At 47.1% G+C, this 27270-nt stretch overlaps 1 protein-coding gene across 1 annotated transcript; it reads left to right on the top strand.

Annotated features, from left to right (window-relative positions):
- The first annotated feature begins 5458 nt into the window (after window positions 1–5458).
- Window positions 5459–26760, top strand: PAX9 (paired box 9). Its single transcript, XM_051622025.1, has 6 exons — window positions 5459–5690; window positions 7366–7557; window positions 8878–9504; window positions 11837–11979; window positions 16987–17139; window positions 26506–26760. The coding sequence occupies exons 1-6, from the start codon at window positions 5459–5461 to the stop codon at window positions 26758–26760; spliced, it is 1602 nt and encodes a 533-aa protein (XP_051477985.1).
- Window positions 26761–27270: the final 510 nt, after the last annotated feature.

Raw genomic sequence — 27270 nt, forward strand, 5'->3', positions numbered from 1 at the left:
GGGCAAGAGAAAGGGCAGCTCGGCGCTCTTTCCGCGTCTCGTTCCCCTCTCTCCCTCGTTTTATTCTCACAACGAAGTTAAACCCTCAGAGTGGGAACGATCGAGTTTTGTCCAGGCTGTAAAACATTAAAATCTCTACAAAGTCTTCTTTGTAGGCCAAAAAGTGACCACATTTCCTACTCTATCGGGGAGAAAAAAACCCAACAACAACAACAACAAAACACCACCTTCGAGTTTTGTGACTATGAAATGCGAGGGTAAAGGAGATTTGGGAGGAAAACGCTAACAAGCCCCTTTCCTTTACAAGCTCCTCCTGACCAGACCGCGTCCTAGCGCTCTCGGGCCCTGCATGTCCCACCTTTCCCTCTGCTTTTCACCTGGCTGACTGCCACGGTCCGTGAGCCGCAGGCACGGATGTCCCTCCCTGTAGACAAACCTCAGGTCATCTCGGAGGTACCTCCTTCTCAGAGGAACAGGGCATCAACGAGTATTATGCATAGTGTGGAGGTATCCGTATACACATTTTTGGATGAGGCGTTTATGCACGCGTTGAAGCCATAGGAACTGGAAACCCTTGAAGAGAAAGGATCGAGAGAAAAAGGGCGCTCTTTCAAACCTGACAAGGAAGGGTTGCCACCGCCTTCAGTCCCGGAGACAAATATTTAGAGGGTCTGTTCAACGGTGGGACAGGATTAGAGGACAAAAAGTCAAGTGAGGAAACTTCCTCCCCGACGGAGCCACCTGCGGGAGTGCAGCCCGCGCCGTTACCCCCGGCGGCCCTCTCCCCAGAGCCGGGACTGCATGGCTGCAGGCAAGGAGGAACCCCGCTGACAGCCAAGGCATCCCCCACCACAGAAGAGAAGGAGGGGATAATTATTCTTCCTCTGGAATTCCGGAGTCATTCGTTATAAATCAGCCGGCGAAGGCAAAGCTCCGAGATGTGCAGGAAAGCAAGGCAGAGCCGCACTTGGCTTGTAGCTGCCCCTCTTAAAAATACAGCTAGCAGATAAACCAGTATTGATTTGGGATCCTGTGCAGGCGAGCTCCTAAATTCCCCGTGCCTTATTTGTGCTGGGCTCCGCCGGGACAAGCGAGAGGGGGCGGGTGGCCACCCCGCTCCCCCACCACGGAGCGGGGCACCGGCAGCGGCACCCAGAAATGCTGTTTGGTTTAACCAAACAGTGCTATCCCTCGCCTTTGCTGCCCCGGGGGAAGGGCTCAGTCCCCCCAGCTCCCGTGGCACAGAGGAGCCTGCCTGCGTTTGTACATATGTGCACACCGGGGTGCGTGCGCCTGTGTGTGTGCTCTCGACCGAAAGCTGTGGAGAAAAACAAAGTCTTTCGGACTCAAGACGACCGAGCTACCAGGACTGTCTCAAACGCTTCTGGCGATTGAAAGCAGCTTCAAAAATACAATTATTCCTGTAGGTGGCACTGGTACTAGGTGTTGCAGAAGCACAGACAGAGATGGAGAAAATTGCCTATTTGGTTCCTATATTGTCAATTGGTTCCTATAATTTAATGCAGAACAATAGAGGTGTTTTTTTTTTTTCATTTACTCTAAATTAATGTAACATGTGACAAATGAAAACCCGATTGCTTTATTAGAACAAAATATGCTTTCAAATACTGGCCCTCTGTACCTTTATGGCCTGGTCCATGACAATTGTCTATTTATTTTCCCTATACGTCATTAAACAATTGGTAGTGCGAAGAGACAATAAGTCAGCATCACTCATTCAAATCAAGTGTTTGCATCGGGAAAGCTCTAATGAGATACTGCTTGGTCTCCAGAGGGGCTGATAGGAACAAGTGACGGCAGTTATTAAATCTGTCCAAGCAACTAGCACATCATTAAGATATCACCACCGCCACCCCAAGCCCAACCTCGATCTGAATATTCAAGCGAGGTGGAAGGAGTAGGACTGTGGCATCACAGCCGCTGGCCGGCTGGGATACCCGCCGCCCCGAGGAGCTGGGCTGGGACAGCCCCCGGGGCTCGGCCGTGAGGAGAGGCTCGGCGGGGTTCGGCGGGCGAAGCTCAGTCTGCTCTTCGCTCGTTTTCGCACAACTGTGCCTTTATTTCACCTGTTTGCGGCCCCTTCCGGTAAAATGCAGATGCCTGTTTTTGCCTCCACTGGAGGGGATCTGCTACGGACCTGAGATGGGGGATCAACCTGGACAAGACAGCCGGGTCTGTCTGTGCCCTTCTCTCTACTGGGAAGGAACTAAACGCCCGGAGGCACTCGCCACGGATCGCCTGAGCTTTTACAGACCTTTCCAGCTTCTTCTCCCACCGGGGTTGAGAGCCCCGGCCGGGACGGGCGCTGGGAACCAGCCAGGCCGAGACACTGCTCGAGCACTGGAGAAATGTTTGGGCTCCGGCCAAGGCACCGAGATAACCCGACACAGCGTGGGCATTTTCTAACCTCTGAAAAGGAGCTTCCCTGCTCCTGCACGCCAGGAAGGCGGTTTGAAGGAAGTTGCGTCCTTATCCTAAAAGCGTGACACTTGAAAACCTTGTGCCTTGATTTCTTGCTATCTTCCATTCCGTTTCAGATTTTGAGGTCTGTCGCCGCCAAAGTGACTTCGAGACCTGATGTATTTGCCCGCCATCGCATCATAAGTATGCAGGAAATGTTCAGACATGGCTTGTTTGTCTCCGATTAAACTTTTTAAAACAAAACTTCATCCTTTTACACTTTCATTCTCCGTCCTGTCCCTGCTGTCAAATCGATTTCTTAAAATTGAAATCACACACTCACATATGGCACGGGCCTCCTCTCCATCCCCCACTTCGTTTGAGGACGCGACAAAAAAAAAAAAAAAAAAAAAAAAAAAAAAAAAAAAAAAAAATTTGTGGGAGTTTCGGAGTTGTTGTGAGTATTTCACCGCACGTTTGGATTTTATATTAATTAAATTAATAAAAAAATATCTCCTCTTGGAATCGCATGCACTTTCGTACACAAACGTATAAGCGCGTGTTTTTTAGAGAGCTAAAACAAGGCAGCGGGCAGCAATTACAGACACCACATCTACCAACGAAGGATCGGCAACGTGCCCCTGTGTCATTCTCACAAAGCCTTTTCCTCCGAAAAGAGGGGAACAAGTGGAAAGCAAGGCCTGCCCCTGCAGAAGGGAGAGGGCTCAGGGGCTGTGGAGAGGAGACGGTCCCTGCCTGCAGCCGCATACTGGCTGAAAGAGGCATCTCTCCGTGAAAATCCTCTCTCAGCAGTCGCTTCCAAGGAAGCGTCTGCCGGGGCGTGTGTGAAGTGCGCTTGTCCCAAGCTGCTCGGGAGGGTCAGCACACCTGAGACCTGGGGGTCAAGCCGGGCATTTTTGAGCTTGCAGGCTCGGAGGGGGAGCGGCAACGGCGAATCCACCTCCCTTCCCTCCCCGGGGGAGCGCGGGGTCAGTCGTACCTGCACCGTGCCCTCGCTAACCTGCTGGGCTTAACTATTTTACCACATAACAAAATGCACATGGCAGCCAGTGATACGAGAAGGCCCCTTCATCCTGCATTTGCTTCTTTACATGTCTCGCAAAAAACAGGAGCGATTCCGAGAGATCCCGTGGGATTTTATACACCCGTGTGTAGGAATAGCTCTGTGCAAAACGAAAGCCCCTCGGGTCTCATCTCTTTCTGCAACACGCAGCACCGTAGCTCCGGGCCACAGCCTAAGGTTGTGCCCTTCCACCTGCCTCTGCCCCGCTTTTCCCAGTCTTTCTTTCAGAGATGTCCAAAGGCTTCTCCGACACTCCCACTGCTTTGTCCGCCCCCCACCCCAGCTCCAGGATGCTCTTTGCCTTCCAAATTGTCCCATCGCTTTCCGGGGTGGGAAAGATTTCGCCGCTCTGCGCCGCACGGCAGGAGCTGGTGGGGAAGATAGGTCAGCAGTGACCATCTGCGCTAAGTCCCGGCGACAGCCGCAGCATGTCTTTGTGTCTCTAACCTCTGCCACCCCAGACACACACCTTCCCCACACCAACTCGAAAAATTCGGCCACCCGATTAGCTTTGTCCTTCTGGAAGGTTAGAGAGGACGTCTGCTTACAAAATACGGTGCTATATGAGCATCTTTCTGCATTGATAGCTCCTCAGTAGCCACCTCCCCTCGGGGAAGAAGGCTTTGGCTTCCTTCAAAAAAAGAGAAATAATTACATTTCCGCAGCTTCAAATCGAGGTGTGTCCTGCATTTTATTGGGCTGATTTCTTTCTAGAGTGGGAGAGCAGAGCAAGCTGAGAATCAGCTTGCTCTCTATCCGGCCGAGCCCCTACCGAAATGGAGGACGGGAGGCAGGAGTCGAGCACGCCGAGGTCAGCACGGAGGCACCGGGAATCTCGGCCGACTCCCAGACCGAAGCCCGGCCGGATGGTCTGGGATATTGCCGCGCCGGGACCACGCTCCCAGCTACGGGAGAGGTTCGAGGGAGCCCGGGGACTGAGAACTGTCTGGGGGCCCCCTGCCCCACAGAAGGCCCCATGGGCGAGGGGAGCCCGGGGCTGCCAGCCACCGCCCCGCCGGTACTGGCCGCGCACCGGGGCTGCAGCCGTACAGGCTGTTTGCTGCAGACAGCTCACGCCAAGTCCGTTTCGTGGAGAGAGGGCAAGAGAACGGTGTCTGAGGGACTGGAGAGAAGGGAAGCAGCCTCCAGCTCAACTCTGCGAGACAGACAGCGGCTGTGACCCTGGAGGGACATCGGCTGACGGCACCCGGGGTTCCGGCAGCATCGTGAGGGATGGCACATCTCACTCCCAGTCTTCGGCACAGACTGGAAGGAGCGAGAGGGGAAACCCGGCTATTCTCTGGCCCTTGCCACACACTCTTTCAGCCTTCCCCACCCTCCATTTGCTTTGCCCAGCCGGGGGGGACCCCGCGGTGGGGGAGCGGGTGCGGTCCGGGGCGCCGCCGGCGGAGAGGCCTCGGGGCGAGCCCCCTGCCCGGCCACGCGTGACCTTCCACTGTGCAGACACTCCGACCCCGCGGGGTCCCCTGCCCTCTTCTCCCTGACACCTTTCCCCTCCGATTCTTCAATGATTTCCTACCTGAAAAAAAAAATGAATCTTTTTGCCAGGCAGGTCTGAAGCGATCATCAGGCTGTCGTATATTATGATGTTTTCATATTCCTCTCGGCTCCCCCTGCCCTCTACCGACTCACTGTAGATGTGACCTTTGGTATTTCAGCCCACACTCAGCAGTTGAATGGAAACAAGTTGAGCACGTTCACTTCTGATAAACATTATCCTTAAACCACTGGAGACCCGAGCAGAGTAAACGAGCTTTTCCGACAGGACCACATAAGGAACACACATTGAGAAAGGGAAAGAAACCAAATATCCAGGAGATCAGAGGCGGGCTCGGGGTGGAGGGGTGGGAGAGGGAAGGAGGGGGAACAGACAGGTTGGAGGACACGGCGGGGAGGAAGAAAAAGATACAATTGTGAGCACAATAGGCACAGATGGGGAGAGAAACTGCCCGGGCAGCGTGGGAGAGCAGCTCAGGGTCACGCCCGAGCATCCCAGCAACCCTGGGGGAGCTTCAGGGGCGCCAGGCCCTGCCAGGAGTCGCGGGGCCAGGCTTACAGAAGCCGTGCTCCCGGCGATGGTCCTCGGCCACACGCCGCCGAGCTGTGCTGAAGCTACGGGAGGGAGGGGACGCCTGTGCGAAGCGGCCGGGCCCGGCGGTAGCGGGTGAAGGGCGGCGGGCAGAGTCTGGCCGGGGGGCAGCCCAGGCTTTGCGGGCAGGGAGGCAGCCTGCCGGGAGGGCAGCCTTGGCAGAGATCCCTCTGGAGACTTTGCTTCGAAGTACGCTGTTGATGCGGATGGGAAGTTTTACGGACCCGCACCCCCTTCCATTTTTAAAATTATGTAATTAACGAAAGGCTGGGTCCGGGTCCCACTAGTTCAATGCCTCCTGCCTTGCAAAATACCCAAAGGAGGTCAGCTAACAACACCGAAAAGGATTCTGGCTTCAGCAACTGTCCGAGAGTATTGCCTGCGCAGCACGCCATCGCTTTCGGACGATGGCATTTGCGGGGGAGGGGAGTAGATGAATCTCCAGTACCAGAGGTAATTTTATCTAGGTTGAGGAAGCACCGCAATTTACAAGTGTGATACCCTGAATGGGCAGCTCACATTTCTGAAATAACCACAAAACCGCCATAGAAAATTTGTTGTTGTTCGGTTGTTTGATGTTTGTTTATTGGTTTTTGTTCTTAGGGTTTTTTGTTTGTTTTCTTTGTTTTAAATCTCTGTGGAGGCAACAGAACTATCGGCCGATATTTCGATCAAATTAGGAGATACTTGGGAAAGAACCACGGTCGTTTTCTTTCCACCACAAAACGTCTTCAACCTGCAATTAATTTCTGGGAGATCACCAGCAACATTCTACTTACTCCTAATTATGCACATTCATTCCGATATCTGCAGGCTCTGAAATCTAGCTCAATTAATTTGATTTTAAAAATAATCTTACAAACATTACAATTATAATATGTATACAGTGTTCATACACACCAAAGACGTCTATTTCCTATTTTAGTCGCTGATATTTCGTGCACGACGGCCACCACATTATATCTTTTCACGTTTTATTTACAGATCATGAGCCTTGAAGGCTCTATTTAAAAGAAAAAAAATCAAACAAAACAAGCAAAAAAAAAAAAAAAAAAAGAGCAAAAAAAACCCATAATGAAAAGTACGACAAATTCGTGGTTGGAGCTGGGAAGCCCATGGTCTCTGTGTGCAAATTGATGTACGCGGGATGTATGCAAGAGACACACACAGAGGCTCACAGATCAGGATCCATACGCCTAATGCCAAACCAAACACTTCTTCCACATACACAAACACGCCTTGACCCACACATACTTTAATTCCTACCAGCTTTGTCTGTTTTTCTTTTAACTGTTAATATGTAGCAGGGTCTTTGATAAAGTTAAAATCAGCTGCGAGGCGTTGACACTTTACAGTAAAGCGCGGTGTAATATTTAGTGTGGGGATTAAAACAAAACCGGAGCCGGTCTTTGATGACCAGGGCAGACCAGCATCCCGATGCCCGGGTGCTGCAAGCCCCTGCTCCTCCCTGGGCAAGCGGAGCTGCAGCTGATTTCCTGACCCGTTTGTGACTTCCACTAAAAATGACTCAACGCTCATCGCTCATAGTCTTCTCGTACATCACCCGTGAAATATTCGTTAATGAAAAAGTGCTTTATTATAACAAGGCGACTGTAAACAAGGCAGAACTTTTCTCCCGCGTCTGCAAAGTCAGCTCGGGGAAACGGCGCGTGTGGCAAGACGTCGCACAGCTTCTGTCAGGGAAGAAGCTGCAAGCCCTGACACCCCCTCACCGGCCGCTTTACTCTAGGGGAAGAGCCGGGAAGCGCGGCGCAGAAGCTCGGGGGTGCTCTGGAGGTGTCCGGGGCTGCTCCCTGTTCTGCCATGTTCGCCTCGGCTCCCACCCGGCACCCCCGCTCCTCCTGGCTCTACCGCCGTGCCTGTCCCGGTCAGCACCGCCCCAGCCCTGACGGCGCTTTCCGCGCAACTCACCGCCGGGCAGGTATGAAATGGCCATTTCTGCTGTGGCGGGGACCCAGGTGCTGAGCACGCCTGCAAGGCAAAGCGGAAGGGCAGCTAGCACCGCGCTGTCCGTCATCTTTCCCGGCCATTAGGCGGGCGGTTGAGCGGCGGGGCCGCCCCCGGGGGCGGGCTCGAGGGAGCGGTGGGCTGCGGCGCTCGGCCCAGCCCAGCCCTGCCCACGTTGCCCTGAGGTTGAAATGCAGAAGTCAAGGCTCTCTCGTCTGGAAGCAGATTTCCTTGTAGCCCTTTTCCCCTCAAGCCCCTGCTGCCTCCTCGGTGGAGATCAAAAAGCCTCTGGGATTAGTGCAGCCGGGAGCGCAGGAGGCTGGGAGCCTGTCTCTGGGCTTAGGTCTCCGTTTGGGATTTAGGGAAGCCCCAGAGGTGTCCTGCTCAGAGGAATGGGTAAGTGGCTGGGAGCTGCAGGAGGGTTCAAGTGCTGTCAAGAGAGGGGGAGCACCCGTGTGCCGTCATGTGCCGCTGCCGCGGCTCCCTTATTGACTTTGCTCGTGTTCATACAAGTTGTAAGAACACGTTAAGGGTCAGGAGCAGGGAAGAGAGAAAGCTAGTGACTGCTCGGTTTATTATTAACGTTATTAGGCGAGTGCGAGACAGGATTCCAGCCAAGTGGATGGCTGGAGCCTGTGGCACGTTGTGTATTATTCCTGACACCGATCTTAGCACTTAACATTTTAGCACGTTTGTTTTACAGCCTGGTGTAATTGTGCTGTTAAGCGAGAGGGGCTAACAGCACCAGAAACGGTCTTTAAAAAGTTAGTTGCTACTCAGAAGCACCGCGCTGCCCTTGCCTCTCCCAACATCTAAAAGAATTTCCTAAACTACTTTTCCTTCCTCCCCCTCCCCCACGTTTTCGAAAATGTTTTTCTTTTCTTTCTCTTTCCTTCGTGTTCCTTTTTCCTGTGGCAATAAAGCTGAGTTGTCTGTTGGGGCGATCTCGTTTTTAATCTCTGGAATGCGTTTTTTTGGAATATGGTTGATACACAACCCGGAGAGCTCCGACATTTGTTGCCACAGGTTTTTTTTCTTTCTTTCTCTCTCCTTCACTCTCTCTTTCGTTTATTTTCTTTATTCGTTGTCTTTTTTTTTTTTTTTCCTTGCCCTTTCCCTCCCCCCAGTTTTCTTCAGTTTTTGGGGACATCCCTCTATTAGAAAGAAGCGTAAGTGGAACGACCGACAGGGTGGTCCCGAGCCATGACATCTGCATTGTGATGAGAAGCAGTTCAGACGCCCCTTCTGAGCCATTTCCCGTGTCCGATGGGTGTGTTTGTGTGTTTGCTTGCAGAACCTGCCTTCGGAGAAGTGAACCAGCTCGGGGGGGTGTTTGTCAACGGGAGACCCCTGCCCAATGCCATCAGGCTGCGGATTGTGGAACTGGCGCAACTGGGTATCAGGCCGTGTGACATCAGCCGACAGCTCCGCGTTTCCCACGGCTGCGTCAGTAAAATCCTGGCTCGCTACAACGAGACCGGCTCCATCCTACCGGGGGCTATCGGAGGCAGCAAGCCTCGGGTCACCACCCCCACCGTGGTGAAACATATCCGGACCTACAAACAAAGAGATCCGGGCATCTTCGCCTGGGAGATCCGGGATCGCCTGCTGGCCGATGGCGTGTGTGACAAGTACAACGTGCCGTCGGTCAGCTCCATCAGCCGCATCCTCCGGAACAAAATCGGGAACCTGTCTCAGCAGAGCCACTACGAGTCCTACAAGCAGCACCAGCCGCCCCCACAGCCTGCTCTACCCTACAACCACATATACTCTTATCCCAGTCCCATCGCTGCTGCAGGAGCTAAGGTGCCCACCCCTCCAGGGGTACCAGCGATCCCCAGCACCATGGCCATGCCCAGGACGTGGCCATCCTCCCACTCGGTGACGGACATCCTGGGGATTCGCTCCATCACAGACCAAGGTGAGGAGGGGGGACCCGGGGCCTCAGCGGCAACCGGGCAGGGCCGGAGCGTTTCGGTCTCTGCTCCTGGGCTCCTTCCTCTCCCGGAGTCGGAAGGAGGTTTCGTGATTTGCCCCGGGAAATCTCGTGTTTCCCCAGCCCGAGCCGGACACTAAGCTTACCGGAGGATGTGCCTCGGGAATGTGATCGGAGATCCCGGGGCGGGCTGTAGGCAGATCAGCAAACCGTACAATATCGGCTGTCACCGCTGCCGTTGTGATCCCAGAAGGGGAAACTTTGTCTAGAGGGAACGGCAGGGGCTGCGGCGGCCCAGGGCTCGGGGCGCGCTCAGTCCCGGTTCCAGTCCCGGTCGGGTCTAGCTGCCTTTCTCCAGTCCCAGGCGCCGCCTTGGCATTACCGAGAAATCAATTTTCTCTAGTTTTCGCAATCAGGCCAAATTTGCTCCGGCAGGAAGTTCAAATGTCACCTAATTGCTTTCATTCTAATGCTGTATTTTCCTCCGAAGCAGTGGTCCAGGAAAACCAAACCCCCAAGATTTGCTTCTTTTATCCTTTCCACCTTCTTTCTGTTTCTCCGCCTGGAAACTGCGTCGCGTCTCCCGGCCGCTCGCTAAGCTTTGCCGCAAAGAAAGGGACATTTTTTCCATTTCGGTCTCTGCCAGGGAACTAACTGTGAATGTGGTTAAAACAACAGTCTAAAATAACCTTCGCCTACAGCGATCTGTGTCCCACTCTTCCCTCCCAATTAGCAGAGGGGAGGGAGGGGGGGAGCTGTGATTTTTGTTTTCATTGCGTTTTTAAAGGCAACAATACGGTTCCAGCAGCACTTCATGTGCAAATTGATCCTTTAGGCACCGAAGAATAATTTTATGTTTCTTTTCTCAAAAAGTCTATTTTTTTGTGGTGGTTTTTTTGTTTGTTGGTGTTTGTTTTTTTTTTTCCCAAGGAATAGGCAGAAACACGCATTACTTGTATTCATACATACAAAAATCTGTACGTTTTGTTCTTCTTCGTCCTCTACTTCACTAGATAAACTTTATGCTCAGACCACAGTGGCACAAGCAAATGTGTTCTGCGTCGACTTTGACAAATACGCGCCTGGCAATCTTTGCTCTGAGCTGGGGAGAGGTAATGTTGGCAATGAACATTAAAAGGAATGAGAACACTACAATCACATGAGAAATGGAGGTTGTTGTGTGTGTTTTTTTTTTCCTTTCTTTCTTTCTTTTTTTTTTTTTTTTTTTTTTAAAGTGAGTGCCTCTTTTATTAACACCACATTGGCAGGCAGGCCTCTGACGGTACTGCCGGGTGCCTCGGTATCTGCTCCGTCTCCCTCAGACCTCGAGTAGCACACATCTTTCTGCAGTGTAAAATCTCCCCCCTCCCCTTCCCAGCAGAGAGCAAGGACTGCTGAGCGGCCGATGCAGCAGATGGGGGCTGCTCGCCCTTGATTTATAGGATAAACTGACCTTGCTGACACGGAAAGGAAGCCCCTATTCATGGGAAAGTGTGAGATCAGCAGAAAAGGGCGCTCACCGAGAGAGCTCAATTTCTTAAGACAACTTCAGATTTGTGCCTTTGCCCAGCCTCGGCGAGGGGCCGAGTGAGGTGGTGTGGCGGGGAAGCCCGCTCCCGCGGCCGCTCTGGCGGGTCGGCAGCTCCGCAGGCTCCGATGCGGGCGCGGGGCTCGGGGAAGTCGTGCACACCCCCCGTGTCCCCCGGGTCTCCCGCAGGGTCGCCTGCAACACAGCCTGGTATTCCCGTGCCGCGGCTGATGAGTGTACGAATAACAGGAGTTATATAAAACTTTTCCCCTTTTTCTTCTTCCCTTTTAAATTTATTTTTTAAAAATTCTGGGGTTTGTTTTTTTTTTTCTTTCTTTGTTTTGTTTTCGTCCCAAACTTGTTTGAAGCCTAGTTCATCTGGAGCCATGTCAAGGTTAATTCTAACGGGGTATCATTTGTCCTCAGACTCGCGCGCGCACCTTTCGGCACAAAAGGCGATTCCAGTAAATCTCACTTAGAAGACCCCGGGAAACAAGTGAAGGGGCGCAGCCCCGTCCCGCCAGTGCAGGGACGCGGGGACGAGCCACTCAACCAGCTCCGGGCTCGGCCGGAGATAGTTGCCATCAGCTGCACGGAGGGAACCGACTCCCTTCCCCTTCGCTCCCTATGATCTCTCCAGGGGCTCCCGGGAGCGAGGTGTAGAGGGAGAGGGACAGGCTCTGGCCCATAAACTGCGTCCCCCTGGGAAGACGAGCCGAGTCCAGCCGGAGCAAAGTGTTCCGCATCCCGGCCCCTGCTTCTAATCCCTCTTTCCCCCGTGTTTTCCAGCAGTGAGCGACACCTCGCCTTACCCCAGCCCCAAGGTGGAGGAATGGACCAGTCTGGGCCGAAACACCTTCCCCGCCCCGGGCCAGCACGCCGTGAACGGGCTGGAGAAGAGCTCCCTGGAGCAGGAGGCCAAATACAGCCAGGTAAAGAGAGAAGGGGGGAAGGGCGGTGATGCGCAGGGCCTGTAAGCTCGGCCTCGGGCTTGCGGCTCTTGCCCTGGGCTGCCGCTCTCTGGAGCCGGTGCTGGCCTTCCTTCGATTCTGGTTTGCAAACGAGTCCGCCAAGACGGGCAACGTCGGGAAAGATCCTGGCCCCTCCTTCCCTCCTCTCTCCGCTCCCTCCCCTGCCACAGTCGCCGCAGCCCCCCGGTAGCTCCCAGCCCGCCTTTCTACCGGCCCAGAGTCTCCCGGCGGGAGGGAGGGCTGGCGGGACTCCCGCGCAGCGCCCGCATCCCGGCCGCCCCGGGCTCCCGGCGCTGCCCCCGCCTTCGCGGCACAGCCCGCCAAGGAGACATCCGAGAATCGCCGCGCACTGGCCCTGCCGGCTGCCCGCCCGCCGACCGGATCCCACCGAGCCGCCCACCGGGGCTCTGCCCCGGCTCGGCCAGGACCAGAGCCCTCGCCTCGGGCCGCGCCGGGCAAGGCTGAGTGAGCGGGCATGTCCCGCCGCCGCCCTTAGCGCCGCGTTGTACCCTGTCCGCAGCGTGCTCTGTAGGCAGGGGAATAATTTGAAAATTAGGTGTAATTGCTTCCTACATTAAGCATTTTTAAACGCTTAAGTAGACGACGAATTTCCTACGTTTTAATTACAACACAATATAACTGTTACTTAATAAATCTCCGTCTAAATTTTTGTACTTGTTAATCGAATCCCATGCCAGGAGAAAAGCTATAAAAGGCACAACTGTTGCTGGTTGGGAAAGCGCAGGTTTTGAAAACTTTTTTTTCGTGCGATGGAGACATTTCAAAACGTATCAGGGGTTGCTCAGATACATTGACTTCCCGCCCTCCGTTTGTTACGCTTCTAACGAAGCAGAGGAAAACCCACGATCTCTGTTTAGCGTGTTGCCATTCAAATACTGAGGTTTGGGAAATATTTTTCGAGTTCTGTGTCTGGTTTTGGATCCCATGTCGAGGAGACTTTTGTAGCTTGTATTTGGTGCTGAGAGTAGCTGAATCAGACCCTTTCCAATTCAAGCTGTGGAGTGCGAACTTGGGAATGCTTGAAAGGAGGGGAATGAGGCAGAGCGGGAAGCATCATAGGTCCCAGAAGTGAACGATTACTTTATTCCATATATTACCTTACAAACAGTATACTACCCTCAATGCTATCCTATTAGTTTCCTGTTACATTTTTCTATTCCATTATTTTTCTGTTGATTTCATATTACAAATAATGTGCAGTATAGTATGGCCATGACTGTAAGGTTTAAGGTACAGTTAGAGTAGATCTAGAGTTACTACTTCCTTCCACAATTTTCTTTAAACATGAAACAAATACAGTGTTAGCAGTCTTACTGAAACTTGTGAAAAAAGCTTGTCATTATTCTGTTAAGAACAGCTGTACTGTGGCTGTGTTGTCATAGATTCCAGGCTGGGCCTTCTGCACTTGATTCTGCTGAAATATTCAGAAGATCTGGCTCTTAGGCTGTAAACCATTGCCTCTGTTGGAATCTCATTTACCTCAACAGATGTGTTGAAGAACAATGTTATGTACATCAGATTATTTTCAGTGCTGGTGTTGCAAACTATCCTTTATCTTTATTTCACCCTTTCAATATTTATGCTTTCGTCTTCATAACATCATCACTGTTCTACTGTCAATTCCAGTCATACTTTAAACTTTTGTTCAACATGAAAGATGACCTGACAAATGTAATTTCAACATATTTGCTATTTAAAAATGGAGCAAATTGCTATTAATAAAATGGAATGCATTTATCAAAATACATTGTCCAGAGAGTTTAAAAGAGCAGAAAAGCCAAAAAGCATTATAAAACAATATGGGCAAATAGAATTTGACTTTGGAATGCTCAAACGCATGGGCCAGTCTATTAATGTAGTATTCAGCCTTGCATACCAGATATTCCGTTCACGTGTGCTTTAATTGCTTTGTCTGTCACAAGTTGACTGCTTGCAAATTCAGAATGTATTCAGAGAAAATTAATGTCAAATAAGGATGTGAAAATGCGATTTTTTGCAGTTTTTACAACATTATTTTTGCCAAAAGATTTGTTCCAGCCAGGTGCACAGTGATATTTGTGAACCGAATTCTTGCTGAGGTAGCACTGATGTACTGTCTGTCTGTTTGCTGCAGTGCAGTGAGTCTGGAGTGATGGTCTGTGACAGTAAAGTCTCAACAAAAGGCTCTGATGTTCTTAGATCTTTATGTAGTCTCTTGTAATGTGTACTGCTTTGGGTATAAATAGATGAGCAGGAGACAGAACACTGGTTCATTTGTATGGCTCCAGCAAAGAGGTATCTGGAATGGTGGAAAATGGGGAAACCACAGTCATAATTTATGTGCCAGAAGTACTATGCTGAAATGGACTCTGTTTTTGAACTTCAGGGTTAAATGCTATTGTCCTCATCTCCTTTGTGCAAAGCTTATTACAAAAGTTGGGTCTTACAGCAGATTTCCCCCAGAGAAGTGCAGTGACTGTTCTGTGATATTCCAGTTTTATGTCTGCATTACCAGAGCCAGCGGTGCCTACAAGAGGAGTAGAGCAGCAGGGCATCAAGCACTTGTGTTCCACTTAGGCATTCTAATTAGACAACAGGAACAGAGGGAATGTGCTCTAAAGCACATTAGTAAAGGATTTTGTGTGAGCAATAGGGAATTCTTAAGTTTCCAAAAAATATCAGCTACACATTTTAAGCACTGGCAACATTTAAGACAGGTTCTCCTGTCCACATCTGGCAAATACCTCCATAGCTACTAGGCGAGTGAGGGACTTCTTCCCTCAGCCTTAGTCATGCACAATAATATTTTAGTTCTCAAGAAATCCCCTGGAAACTCCATCTCCATGAGAAAGACTAGAAAAATTTAACCCAAAGAACACAGTGTTCTGTTCTTTTAACAAATATTTATTCCATCTCTCCTTTTAAACGATGCACATTGGTTTTAACACACAGGATCTTGCAGGCTTTTTGCAGGTTAAAATCTTTATTGACCACCCAGACTTGTCAGCTGGCAGCCAAAGCTTATCTCTTCAAAGGGTTTGAACCCGTTGTCTGACACATCAGTGAGAATTTGGCCCAGGAAAAGACTCCACAAAAGAGGCAGGAAAACTTCATTTTTTGCCTCAGCAATACACAGTCACACTCATTCAACATGAGATGGGACCTCTGGATTTAGAACCTTTTTTCATTTTAAGTATTGCAAATTTCCTGATGTCTTTGGGGTCATTTTTTTCTGACGTTCAGTTTGAGTTTGGGGAGCTGAAAGCTCTGCCTGGCAGGCTGTGATTCTGTACCAAACGTTCCCCAGGAAATCACAGAGATGTCTTGCCAAGTTTCTGTTCCTTTTTAATTACCTAATGTCCCAAGTTCCTGTTTATACGTAAGCAATTGCACTGTATTTACCTGATGCATCATATTCACAAATTTGTCATACAGCTTTGCAAACAGAGAGACTTCTGAATCAGAGAAACTGAAAAGGAAAACAGATTTTTCTCAGAGCTTGACAGTTTTGAGTCATACATATTTCATACAGAGAGTGAGGCACATTCAGTGTGGTGTTGGGGGAAAGGCTTCTAAGGATAATTTTATTATTAATACAAAGGGTGAATATTCTGAGAATTTTATGCGTTACACAGCTTACCTTAACAGTTGCATTAGGAACCCCCCCCCTGAAATCACTGAAATGCAAACCCATTTGTACCCTGCATTTCCAATGAAAATATTTAATAAATATGTATAATATTTTAAATGCAGTATTCAGACGTCTGGTGCTTGTGATTTTATGGACTAATCTTATGGATGTGCAAACTGGAAAATATGAAAAATATATGAAAACACAGAAGATCTGACATATGTCCGTACAATTTGTTGGGAGGCAGATAGCTTTGGAAATAGTTTTTTTTCAGAATTATTTTCTGTTAGCATTGCAGGAAGCAGATGTGCACTTTGCCAAAGGGAGCTGGTACTCATCAACATGGAACAAGCTTGTAACTGGGGGGTCTAAGAGCAAGTGGTGATCACAAGCTTGCTTGTGGAAAGGGTATCCTATTCAGAGGCTTGATCTCAAATCTATTAGAGTTGCTGACAACAGTCCTTCAAATTCAGAGGGGCTTGTAAACATGGCTTGAGCGAAGTCTTCCTCTGGTTTACTGGGCAGACCCCAAAGTAGCAACCTCTCTGTCAGCTGAACTTCAGCAGCTCTTACTGGCTTGAGCTTTTGGCTTTGCTGGGGTGTCCTCTGGTTGCATTCTGATTAGTGGTCATGAGCTCTGTGTGCTGTAAGCACATCAAGGGAAGGCTCCATTTTAGGGCAAGTGTTTACAAATAATTGTGGGTGCAATTCTGGACAATTATTTGCACAGAAAATGTGGGCAATGTAAATATTTAGTTCCTGATCTTTGATTGTAAGTGAACAATGAACTACATATGCAGTGGCCAAAGCATCTGTAATTGTTTTTATCTGCAGTGCTTAGGACCCACAACATACGGCAACTTCTTTGGGAACAAGATGAAACTGTGAACTCAGATGTTACGGCCAATTATGTGACACAGATTATTTGTTGAAAAAATTAATTAGCAGTTTACTTATTTGGCATCTTATCTTCTAACTCAGGAGTTAGGCAGGGTTTTCTTGCTATGGGTCTGTGCAAAATCCGTAAGCGATAAAGGCCCAGACGTCCTGCTCCTCACTCATACCCAGGGGTGGGAGAAGGTGTTGAGGTGCTTATTTGCTTTCCCGCCATAGTACTTAGCAGAACTGTCAGCAGAGTTCCTGTCTGGTGAAGGAGTTCAGACCTTGGCTTGGAGACTGTGATTTTGTGTCACTCTCTTTAGGATCTCCAGACCAGTGCCTGTTACTAAAACACTGTCACTAAGATGGCTTGCTCGAGGTCTAGGCATCCATGTCATTGCATGTTGTGGGTGAGGGGCATGAGCTGATCCCACTACATGCACCCGATTCCTTCCCAGGTGATCTGGATGGCACCCCATTCGAACCCCATTTGTGAGACGTGCCTCTTACTGGCCACCTGCTTCCACGGCCAAAACACAGTGCCCTGCCCACCAACCCACATGGCTTCAGGGCACTCCACCCGGATGAAACTAATAAAGAAAGTCAGAGAGGTGAGTGAATGGTATAATGACACTCAGACTGCACTCTGAACACCCTCTGCTCAAAGGCCCCCAACCCACCAGTGACTGACAAGCGAGTGGTGGGAGATACCTATCACAGCTGAGGAGCAGAGTGCCAGGGGCAGGGGGGTTAGATAGGACTTGATCAGTCTGCTACTATTTGCAGTAGAGTGGGAATAGATAAAGACTGTCTGTTGTGTTTGAATTTGTCTGTTGTGACAAATGGTCAGCTCTTAGGAATTGCCTACATATCTAGTCATAGGGATCATAGGCATTCAATAATCGATGGGCTGTGATTTCATCCTCCTTTACTTACCAGCTTCCCAGTAATTGCCTCTGTAGCATCAGAGATTTGTTAGGCAAAGGGGATCGCTGTTTCAGCTCTCCCTGAAGAATAAGAAGTGGAGACTTTACCAGTTTGACTCCATATTTGCCTAGCTTCTAGCCATCAAAAATCCCTTTGGTGTCACTGTGTCCATAAGTCTCATTCCAATTTCGGTTTCATTCAGATAACACCGTATTGTTAAATATATTATACTAAGAAGGCAAACAAATGTTTCTTCCTTTCAGTGTGTTTGCTCATTTGATGTCCATGTGTCCCCTGCCTGACTTCAGATTTTGCCAAAATACCAGGGGGGAACTATTGTGCAAATCTGTTCCAAAACTATGGGAATCTGTTGTTAGTTCCCACTCAAGGGAGTTTGCTTAGATGGCGTGATTTTTTCTCTGAGCTTTTCTTTTGTCTTCATAAGCACAGTTTATCTATTTAAGGAAGACTCAAGTTGTGTCTTTTGTCATAAAAATCAAGCTTTGTGCTCCCAGCAAACAGAATTTGTTTTTACTCCACTTTGAGGTAGTCTGGTTGGGAGGTTTGTTAAATAATAATATAATATATCCCAAGATCCAGCACCTTCACTGTGAAGGCAGTAACTTCCATTTATATCATCCTTCCTAAATTGGAGTATGAGCGGAAAGCAACCATTCAGTGAACATACCTTGCACAATAATCTACATTTGGGAGACATTTTAGGTGGACGTATTAGTGCGTGTTTGATGTGCCGTATGTGGTAGCTCTCACTTCACTGTGAAAACTGTCTAAACCCATCCCTCTCCTAAAGAAGCACTGGAAACCCGTACTCCCATCTTTTCCCTCAGAGTGTGCTTGGGTTTTACAACAACCTCAGTCTGCCTTGTGTCCATTGTGCCTTTTTCTCCTACCTCTTTTTATACTCTGTTGTTTTTATAGTGGATTCCTCAGTCTCTGAGAAATAGTTTTTTTTTTGTGGTGGGGTTATTTTTTTCTTTCTGTTTCCCCCCCCCCCCCCCTTTTTTTTTTGTTTATTTTTCTTCTCTTTTGCTTCTGCTGTAGCTTGTTTTGGAAAAGACCTAAAAATGCCCCTGGCTCCTTTAGGAAAGGATTGGTGATGGTGTGTAAATTCAAGTTACTATTACTATTTTAAAAACTGGGGTTTTATTTCTCTGAAGCGGCCGAGATTTAAAATTTGATAAGAATATATAATTAGGAATGATCTTGATACATATCACAGTTAAAACAGTCAATTGATATTATCTGATTTCTGTGTTATTCAGTGCAGCTGGGGATGCCTATAAGTAAAGGAAACAAGTTAATAAAAAAGCACATTAAACACATGGAATGGGATCTGCTCATTATTAAGGGAATGAACATTATTTCAGAAGGAAGTAGTGGGATTTTCTCATGCAGTACATTATAATGCATCGAACTTGGTAACAGGAGAAGTGGCTGCAAAGAAAATGGAATCTTTGTAAGAGACACTGTATAGGATTGGGTAACTAATTACATTTTGAATTTTGAAGACTCAGGCATGCATATAGCTCAGTTTTAATTGTGACTTCAACTAGAATACAAGCACTGCTTCGAACAACTTATAGTGAAATACTGTAATTCCCTATTCTTGAAAGGTCTCTTTCAATTTTTCAAAGCTCAGTCTTCTGGGAAACAGCACAGCTCAGCTGAGCAACAGACTGACTGTAAACCCCTTGACCATGTGTTATTTTAAAAGCTCCTCATTTCCACTGTACTACTGCTGTTCAGTCTTTTTTAAAAAAGAGGTGTATGTTTCAAAGTAATATCCTACCTACAAAATGTTTCTCCTGCTGTTCGAGATTTCTTGGATATAAAAATTATTTAATGACAATGTCCTAATTTTTCAGAGTCTGTTTTATTCTCTTCTGCTTGCAGTTGAATTAATAGCAGATCAAAGGGGGAATATGCGCAGTAAAATAAATTCATTCAACTAAGAATGTGGATATATAAAGTCTATATGAAAACATTTTGCATTAGATATTTTCCAGCATTATTAAAAGACAGCAAACCCTGATGTACAGGGTCACCTCCAACTAGGTTATTCACATACAGCTGAGCACTTTTACTACATTTTTCTTAAAAAGATTTTTAATAAAAGTTGTCATAAACTGGAGAAGTTTACTCAGCACTCACTTTTTTAGTCTTTCTTTAGGTGTCTCCGACTTACCTGTTTAGGCATGTTTATTTTAATGGGACGCTGATCTGAATGAGTGTAGGATCATGTAATTTTTCCAGTTGATGCTGTAGCACTGAAAAGCAGTTTCAGGATTTAGCTCTAATTCAGTTAACTACAATTTCTACCAAAATGTTATTTAAGGCTACTAATTTTAAAACTTTAAAAGAAACATAGGTGTGTTACTTACATCTGTAGGTAATGCCACTTTTCTATATGAGATTTCCATTACAGGCCTGCTGCTGATGCTTTACTTGGAAAATTTGTTTACTCTTCTCTTGGGAACCCATATGTTGGTTTGATTTATAAATCATATTTTAATTGGAGAATTAAAAAGGGAGATCTACCATGTTTGCTTCTTTTATGTTTGCAGTTTGTGTTTGATTGCTCCTACTCTTGTTGCCATAACCTTTTTGGCTTATTATGTGCACATCACTAAGAACATGACATGTCCTCTGGGTTTTTAAAGTAATTTGCTCTTCTGACTGAAGGACTAGATATTCAGCTCTGCTCCCTGCTATGTTTTTCACTTGCAGTGAAAAAAATTACTTCTCCAGTAGCTTCTTTGTGTTTTCAGAACATTCATAAAAGATTTTATTTTCCAGCAATTGTTTTAAGTTTTTAATTTTGAAAACTGAGCAGTGAGAGGATGTCTGTCTGTGGAGCTATGGTAGAGTCCTGGAAGGTAAAGCTCCTGCTAGCACCCCATTTTGCTGGGAAGCTGCTGGTTTCAGTGAGACTGTTGTGGTACCCCTGCAGATTTGCTCGCATGTGCTCGTGGGGAAAGGCTCCATGCTGGAGGATCAAGGCAACACGCTGAGCTTGCTGATCCAAGGGCAGGAAGGATTTGTTCCATCCAAGTTAGTGTTAGAATTGAGAAACACTGATGAAACAGCAACCTTGTTCACCAGAGGTGTGTTCCCAAGTCTTGACACAGGCTGAACTTCTGCTGATTCCAGCAGGGGAGTTGGGCTGAGTCACTGTCCAAACTCATTAGGGCTGGTGAATTAGGTAACTTGAGCTAGAAGCCTATTTTGTTCCTCCAGACATATATTTTTTAATTGAGATTTAGAATCCTTCTACAAAACATACGCTCTTAGTCTATGGAATAAATTATCTACTTAATAAAATATTGTAACAATTATATTACAACAGGGAAGTGATTCAAATGATTGGAAATAATAACTTTAAGAAGAACTATTTATGTTCTTTTGGACACTTAGTTTAGAGTTAGACTCTAAAACTTGAGGTGTCATCCACCTGTGGTATCAAATCTGTTCTCATGGTATTTGTGTAAACCCCAAATGAGATAATTTGCATTATGGCTATTAGTGATAAGTAACATAAATGCAGGTCTGTGATTTTGCATGCTATGATTCTGGGTCATTTTCTGAAATGTTTAGAAGCCACATGGGACGGGATCACAGTAGATGGTCTGATTTTAATACTTAGAGAACACATACCTAGCAAGCAAAAGGCAGAGAAGGAAATGTAGAGAAGTGGATGAAACAAAATAAAAGAATATAAATTAATTACAATATAGAGCATTAATTTATATAACAATGTCTGAAAGTGGAATCTAGCTTCTTTGTTTTGCTACTACTAACAAGACCAAGGCAGGGGAAAAAAAAAAAAAAAAAGGTTAGGTATTTTTTATGACATGGATTGATTGGGAAGTTTGTCTGGAAAGCTGGTGCCCTGTCTTTTGCTCACCATGCAGCAGAGAGGAGGCTGAAGCTGTATGATGCATTATACCAGCAAAACTCTCCTAACAGCTGTCAAGATGTGTGTGTGGGTTACCTCTGGTTTGAAGAGGAACTGTTTTGACTTTTAGAAGACTGAACAGCTAATGGAAATTACTTGTTCCAAAGACAATCCCACTGAAGCTTGGTTCTAGACTTGCTTTTCATGCACCCACCCCCTCTGCATCCTAAATCCCAAACAGACTAAAACCAATGACAACAAAAGTAATCTTTAGCTAGTATTGTATCCAAAGTGCCCAGGTCTAAAAATCCCTCAATTAAAACTACTGAACCAACTCTGTCACTGTTGAAAATACAGGCAGTGCATTTGTTTCAGCAGCATCATTTTTCATGACCTAAAGCAAGATTTTGTGTTCACCTTGGCTACAAATTCTGGTCTGGAGCTTCCTTTTGCTGGCACTATGCAGATCAGCAGTAACTCAGCAGAAAGACATGAGACCCAGCTTGTGATCCTGACCCTACTCTTGTTGTTTTGCAGACATCTTTGCAAGAACATGTCTAACTGAATTTGTGAATTGGTGGGAGGTCATGTGTATAGCTCTAAGATTTGGAAATACTCATTCCATCAGTTGTCTGAAAACACTGATAGAAGCAGCAACTGAGAGAAAATGTTTCCCTCTGCTCTTTGTAGAAGCCGGACAGTAAGTGCTTTCAACCAGGAATGCTTACCACTTAAACAGCAGAGGTTCTTTTTCAATTAGAATGACATGTTTGTTTGTTTGCTTAAAAAAATTAGATTTCCCTTGAAAAGCAATGGTTTTAAAAAAACCCAAACAAATGATAAAACCTAAAAACCACTTTCAAGAAGCTCTGCACTTAAAACAAGTTCTAAGGGTTTTAAAAATCCATAAACAGCATGGGGCTCTTGCACTTCTAATTATGAATGTTTAGATTTTGGTACTCATTTCCTCTGATTGAAATACTGCAGGATGAATAATTCATCCAGTATACATGGGTCATGGAACTTAATCCCCTCCATTTATTTTAAGTGAATGTCATGTTTGTAAAAAGTGCCAGATTGACAGACAAGATTCAACCCCTCTGATAACCTACACTTTGTATCTAAAGCTGTTTAGAAGTAAAAACTCTTGTGGTTAAAATTATTGGGTCAAGTCCTTCACTGATGAAAGTTGGAGATGAGAATCAGGGGCTTTTTTTGCATAGTGTAGTTTTAAATCACATAACATGAGGTTTTCTCTATCCCTGCAGCTTTACATTCCGACCAGAGAAGGCCTCTGGCTGCTTTGTGGGAATGGCTTGAACTTCCCCTGAAGCTGTGCCATGGTCTGTGCTGGGCCAGTCCTTACCCAGCTCAGTGCCACCTGCTTGGCTGAAGGCACCTGCTGATGTCCACATCATCATGTTTTTGAGTGGTAAAGCTTTGCAGCATTGGAACTAAAATAAGAAGGATTAATTAAATCAGTGAGACAGAGACAACAGCTTCCAGCATTGGCGGTGTCTGACAGGTCACAGCTGGTGGTCCCTACACAACTGCCTCTATAGTTAGGGCAAAATCTTTCTTGTATTCAAAACAGACAAGCAACAGTTACCACAGCTGTACTTTAAGTAAAGGAGGGATGGGTGAAAATGTTGCTCTTGTCTGTGAGAAATCAGGATAGGTATTTTTTGAAGTTTTACAAAATCTAGTGAATATTTAGTAAAGTTCTATTTGTTTTATCAATAACAACCCAAGTAGCACTTCCAGTGTAATTCGGTAACAGACTATGGGTTCTCCAATAATTACAGTTCAGAGACCTTAATTTTACTTTGTGTCATAAGACCATTCTAAAAAATGCCACACAGTTATAAATAGAGGAACATATGTGTGATTGGCTCAGGCATTCATTAAAAATGCCTGAGTTAATGCAGTCTGTTCAGAAGCTTAGGTTTGCCTCAAATCATGCAAAGAGATCAGTTTCTGGTTGCTGAGAAGCCCCTGGCAGCCTTGCCTGTAGGAGCTTAGGAGGCCCAGGACATGAGCTCAGACATCAATGAACCAGAAAAGAGGTGGCTCATTGGCACATTGTCTGGCACATACCTAGTCTGTGCCCAGTAGCACATGGCCAGACACTGCCCCAGCATGGGGCTGGAGAGGGCACAGTCCAAAGACCCTGCCCTACAGGCTGTGTGGATGAGGACACCCTGTTTCTGCCAAAAGAGAGGTGAGCTGTGGGGCAGGGCATTGCATGGTACTGCTGACCCTCAGGACCAAAGAATTAGTCCTTGTCTGTTTTATTTACATGTACAGACAGTCATCAGCTCCAAGGATTTTTGTGCTTGGACACTGTATTTGGACATAGCAGGAAGTAATTTTTTGAGGACCAAAAGTTGACTTTCTCATAAACAGCAGTACACACGTTCTTCTGGCCTGTGATAGTGGTGTGAGAAGAAATGCAAAGTGATTACATCAAGCCTTGGCATGATGCAGCACTATGCACAGCTTTCAAGGATGCATTTGCACTGTTACTCTTCCTCAAATGAGATGTCATTGGAGCATCTGCCTTTTCTAGAGAGCTCTAAGTGGAAGTGCCAACAGTTGGAGAGCATCCTACAGCGTGGCAGTCTGTACAGCATATGGGAAGCTTTTTCTCTTCTTCTCTGTGGCAAATGAGGACTCTGGTTTTTCCCAAAGCCAGACAGAGCAGAAGGGTGCAGTGACAACACAGGAGGCAGGAGGCACATGGGCTTCCTCTACAACCTTGGAGGAATCCTTTCAAAAGCACAGCCAAGGGTTCCATGGGACATGACCACTCACAGTGAGAAGCCCCATTTAAAATGGTGCTTCCAGGCACAGCATTGAGTCCACTGCTGAGTTCCAGCCTCCTTGGGACTGGACAAGCCTGGAGGAGCAGGTTGGCCTCACAGTCCAAAAAAACTTCAGAGCTTCTGAGGCTGGAAGTCTGTGCTCTCTCAGTGACTATGAGACTCTTCAGGACTTGCCCCAGCTCTTTTCTCCTTCCAGAACCCCTTTGGGGTTTATATAGTTGTCTCTGCAGGATCCCTTTGGGTTGTGACTCTTGGTGTCCCAGTGTTACAAAATGGCTCTAACAGCTCTGCTGCCTCTGTGAAAAGCTTTTTGTTGCTGTTTGTCAGGAAAAAACAGAGAGGCGCTCTTTTCTTGTTTCACATTCTTCTGAAAAAAAACTTTAAATACTGGAAGAGGCAGGGAGCTTGGAGAACAGCAGCTTTTTAGGGCCTATCACACTTTTTACTTTCCAGTAAATTCAGTGAAATAATTTTCCATGTGATTTAAGAAGTGTACTAATTTACAGTGCAATTATTTGAAGGTTTGTATTAATTAGCATTGTTGCAAAACTGAGGCTAAAGTGTAATTCTGAGACACAGTAGGGGACATGTAATTGGAGTTGAAGGTCAGGTCATATATTTGGATTTTCAAAAGAATAAGGCAAGTTCAGCTTCAACAAAGTGTTTATGGATTTGGAATGACAATTACGTTGCTGCTGCAGCTGTATGTTTTGTACTAATTAATATGCCTATTGGAGGTTTGTGGCTAGGATCCTGTAACTGTCTCCTGCTGTTTTAGATTGCTGTACACGTTTATATTGACTCCAGCAGGATTGCTGCTTGGTTTCCCAAGTGGCAATGAGAGGATAGTCCAGCCAGTGGAACTATGAGTTAAATTGCTAAGAAACTCATGAGCCTGAAACCAGACCAGTGCCCTTTATGGAAGCAAATACTGGAAATTGAGGCAGGTGCAATCCAGATAGGAACTGAACAAATGAAATCTTAATAGCATGTGAAGTTTTAGCAGAAACAAAAGTCTGTTTCATTTCTTAACTCTACGTTATCCAAGTTAGGTCCAGCTCTACCAGCTGATTAAAAATGGCAGATGCTACATGATTTGCTGAATTGATACCTGTTGTTTTATACTCAGATAGGAAATGATTCTGGGAAAAAAATACTATCCCAAATCCTAAGACATAAACACTACACAAATTGAAACTTAAGGTAAATGATCTTGGTTTGTACCTGTTCTGCTGAAGAAGCCTTTACAGGGTGTGAAATAAACCACCAAACATTTTTTATTTAAATAAGGAGTCATTAATTGTGAAATCCTACCGTGGCAGACTGAAGGACTCTCCCTTCTCTATTTAAATAGAAACCCTTCTCCCCAGCCTATGGAAGGACCTAGGAAAATAGCTTGCAGGAGAGGACCCAGCCCTGCAATTGTTTCGTGCACAGAAGCTCTATTGAAACCAGGAGAAGCTGTGAGCAAAGAATATTTGCAAGGTTATATCCCAAGTAGCTAGAAAACAGATTTCTAAAAGACATCATCATCAATAATGCTCCTATAGTTCTGACTCATGCTCTGAGCAAACAGTTACAAAAGAGTTTAAGATGTTCCCACCCCACACGCTGCTTGTTAACTCTCTGCTCCGGGGAGTGTTGTGTCGAGATCCGTGCCTGCGCCTGCCCGCTGCAGCTCAGGGCTGAGCCCACCCTTCTTTGGGGCTGGGGGATGTGAAGTGCTGGGTTGGGTCCATCTATCCTGCCACTGGTAGGGTCGTGCCACTGCACACCCAGCTTAAACTTGCCAGGGCTCAGCAAACACTGGCCAAAACTCCATGCTTAATTAGAAGGTAAATGTTACAGCCTACCCGCTCCAACTCATGGGACTCATTGCCAAGAAGATGAAGGTGCTCAGTGAAATAGGTGGGACAAACCAATCACACACACCTCCTGATGCGGCCCTCAAATGTAATTATTAGGTGCGTAGGGAGTCCCTGATCCACAGCTTGTAGGAAGGAGTGTGGATGTGTGTGGGGGGCTTGGTGAATCCTGCCCTGCTCTCCATATGGGTTCTGTAAACATCTGCTGTTGGTTCCTGTCTAGGACAGACTCCTGGGAGAGGTGTGCAGGCCTGATGTGGGCTAGCTGGTCTTAAGAGCAAAACACAAGGGGTCCACTGTGCCTCTGCAATACAGGGAAGTGATTATGGGTGGCTCTCTGGGTGTCTCCACTGGCCCTGGCTCTTGTACAAAACATCTGAGGGCAGCTTCTTTTATCACAGATCCACTGGGCCTTACTCTCTTATAAATGTTTTTTCCTTTCAGGCACCCAATGGCCTTCCAGCCGTCAGCAGTTTCGTGTCAGCACCAGCCATGCCTCCCTATGCCACACCATCCCAAGTGTCACCTTACATGACGTACAGTGCTGCTTCATCCAGCTACATGGCCAGCCATGGCTGGCAGCATGCTGGAGGCACCCCGCTGTCCCCTCACAGCTGTGACATCCCTGCCTCGCTGGCATTCAAGGGCATGCAGACATCCAGAGAGGGCAGCCACTCGGTCACAGCCTCCGCTCTCTGATGCAGGAGCCGGTCCAGGACCAACATGACCCCACTGGCTGGTTGTCTCCTGAGCCTGACTCACAGACTGCTCCCTTTGTGCTGGCGATACCTGGCACTTCTCGTGACTTGTCTCCTGTAAGGCTTTTGAGATTGAAAGAGCTGAAGACAACATCAGAAACTGAGAGAAGTGTGGTGTTGCACTCTTAAAGACCTTACATCCCTCAAAGGGCTTGTGGAGCCTTGTCCCACTCCTGGTCAAACCGCACATATTTATTCTTAATCATCACAGACTTCCTAAATGTGCAATTTTTATTATCACTTGTGTAAAAATCAATAAAAATCACCACAGAAAATTCTGCTATGACTCAAATCAGCAAAGGCGGCTAAATGGGAGGTGTTTGTCGGTTGCCTAGAGAACAATTCTGTCATCAACGAGGTTATACAATCCACTGCTATTAAGAGATCTTTTGGTTGTTTTGTTGGGTTTTGGTAATCAAATATAGAACCAAGGCAATAGGCAGGTCTCAGA

Source organism: Apus apus, chromosome 5, assembly GCF_020740795.1.
Source record: "Apus apus isolate bApuApu2 chromosome 5, bApuApu2.pri.cur, whole genome shotgun sequence".
Taxonomy (NCBI): domain Eukaryota; kingdom Metazoa; phylum Chordata; class Aves; order Apodiformes; family Apodidae; genus Apus; species Apus apus.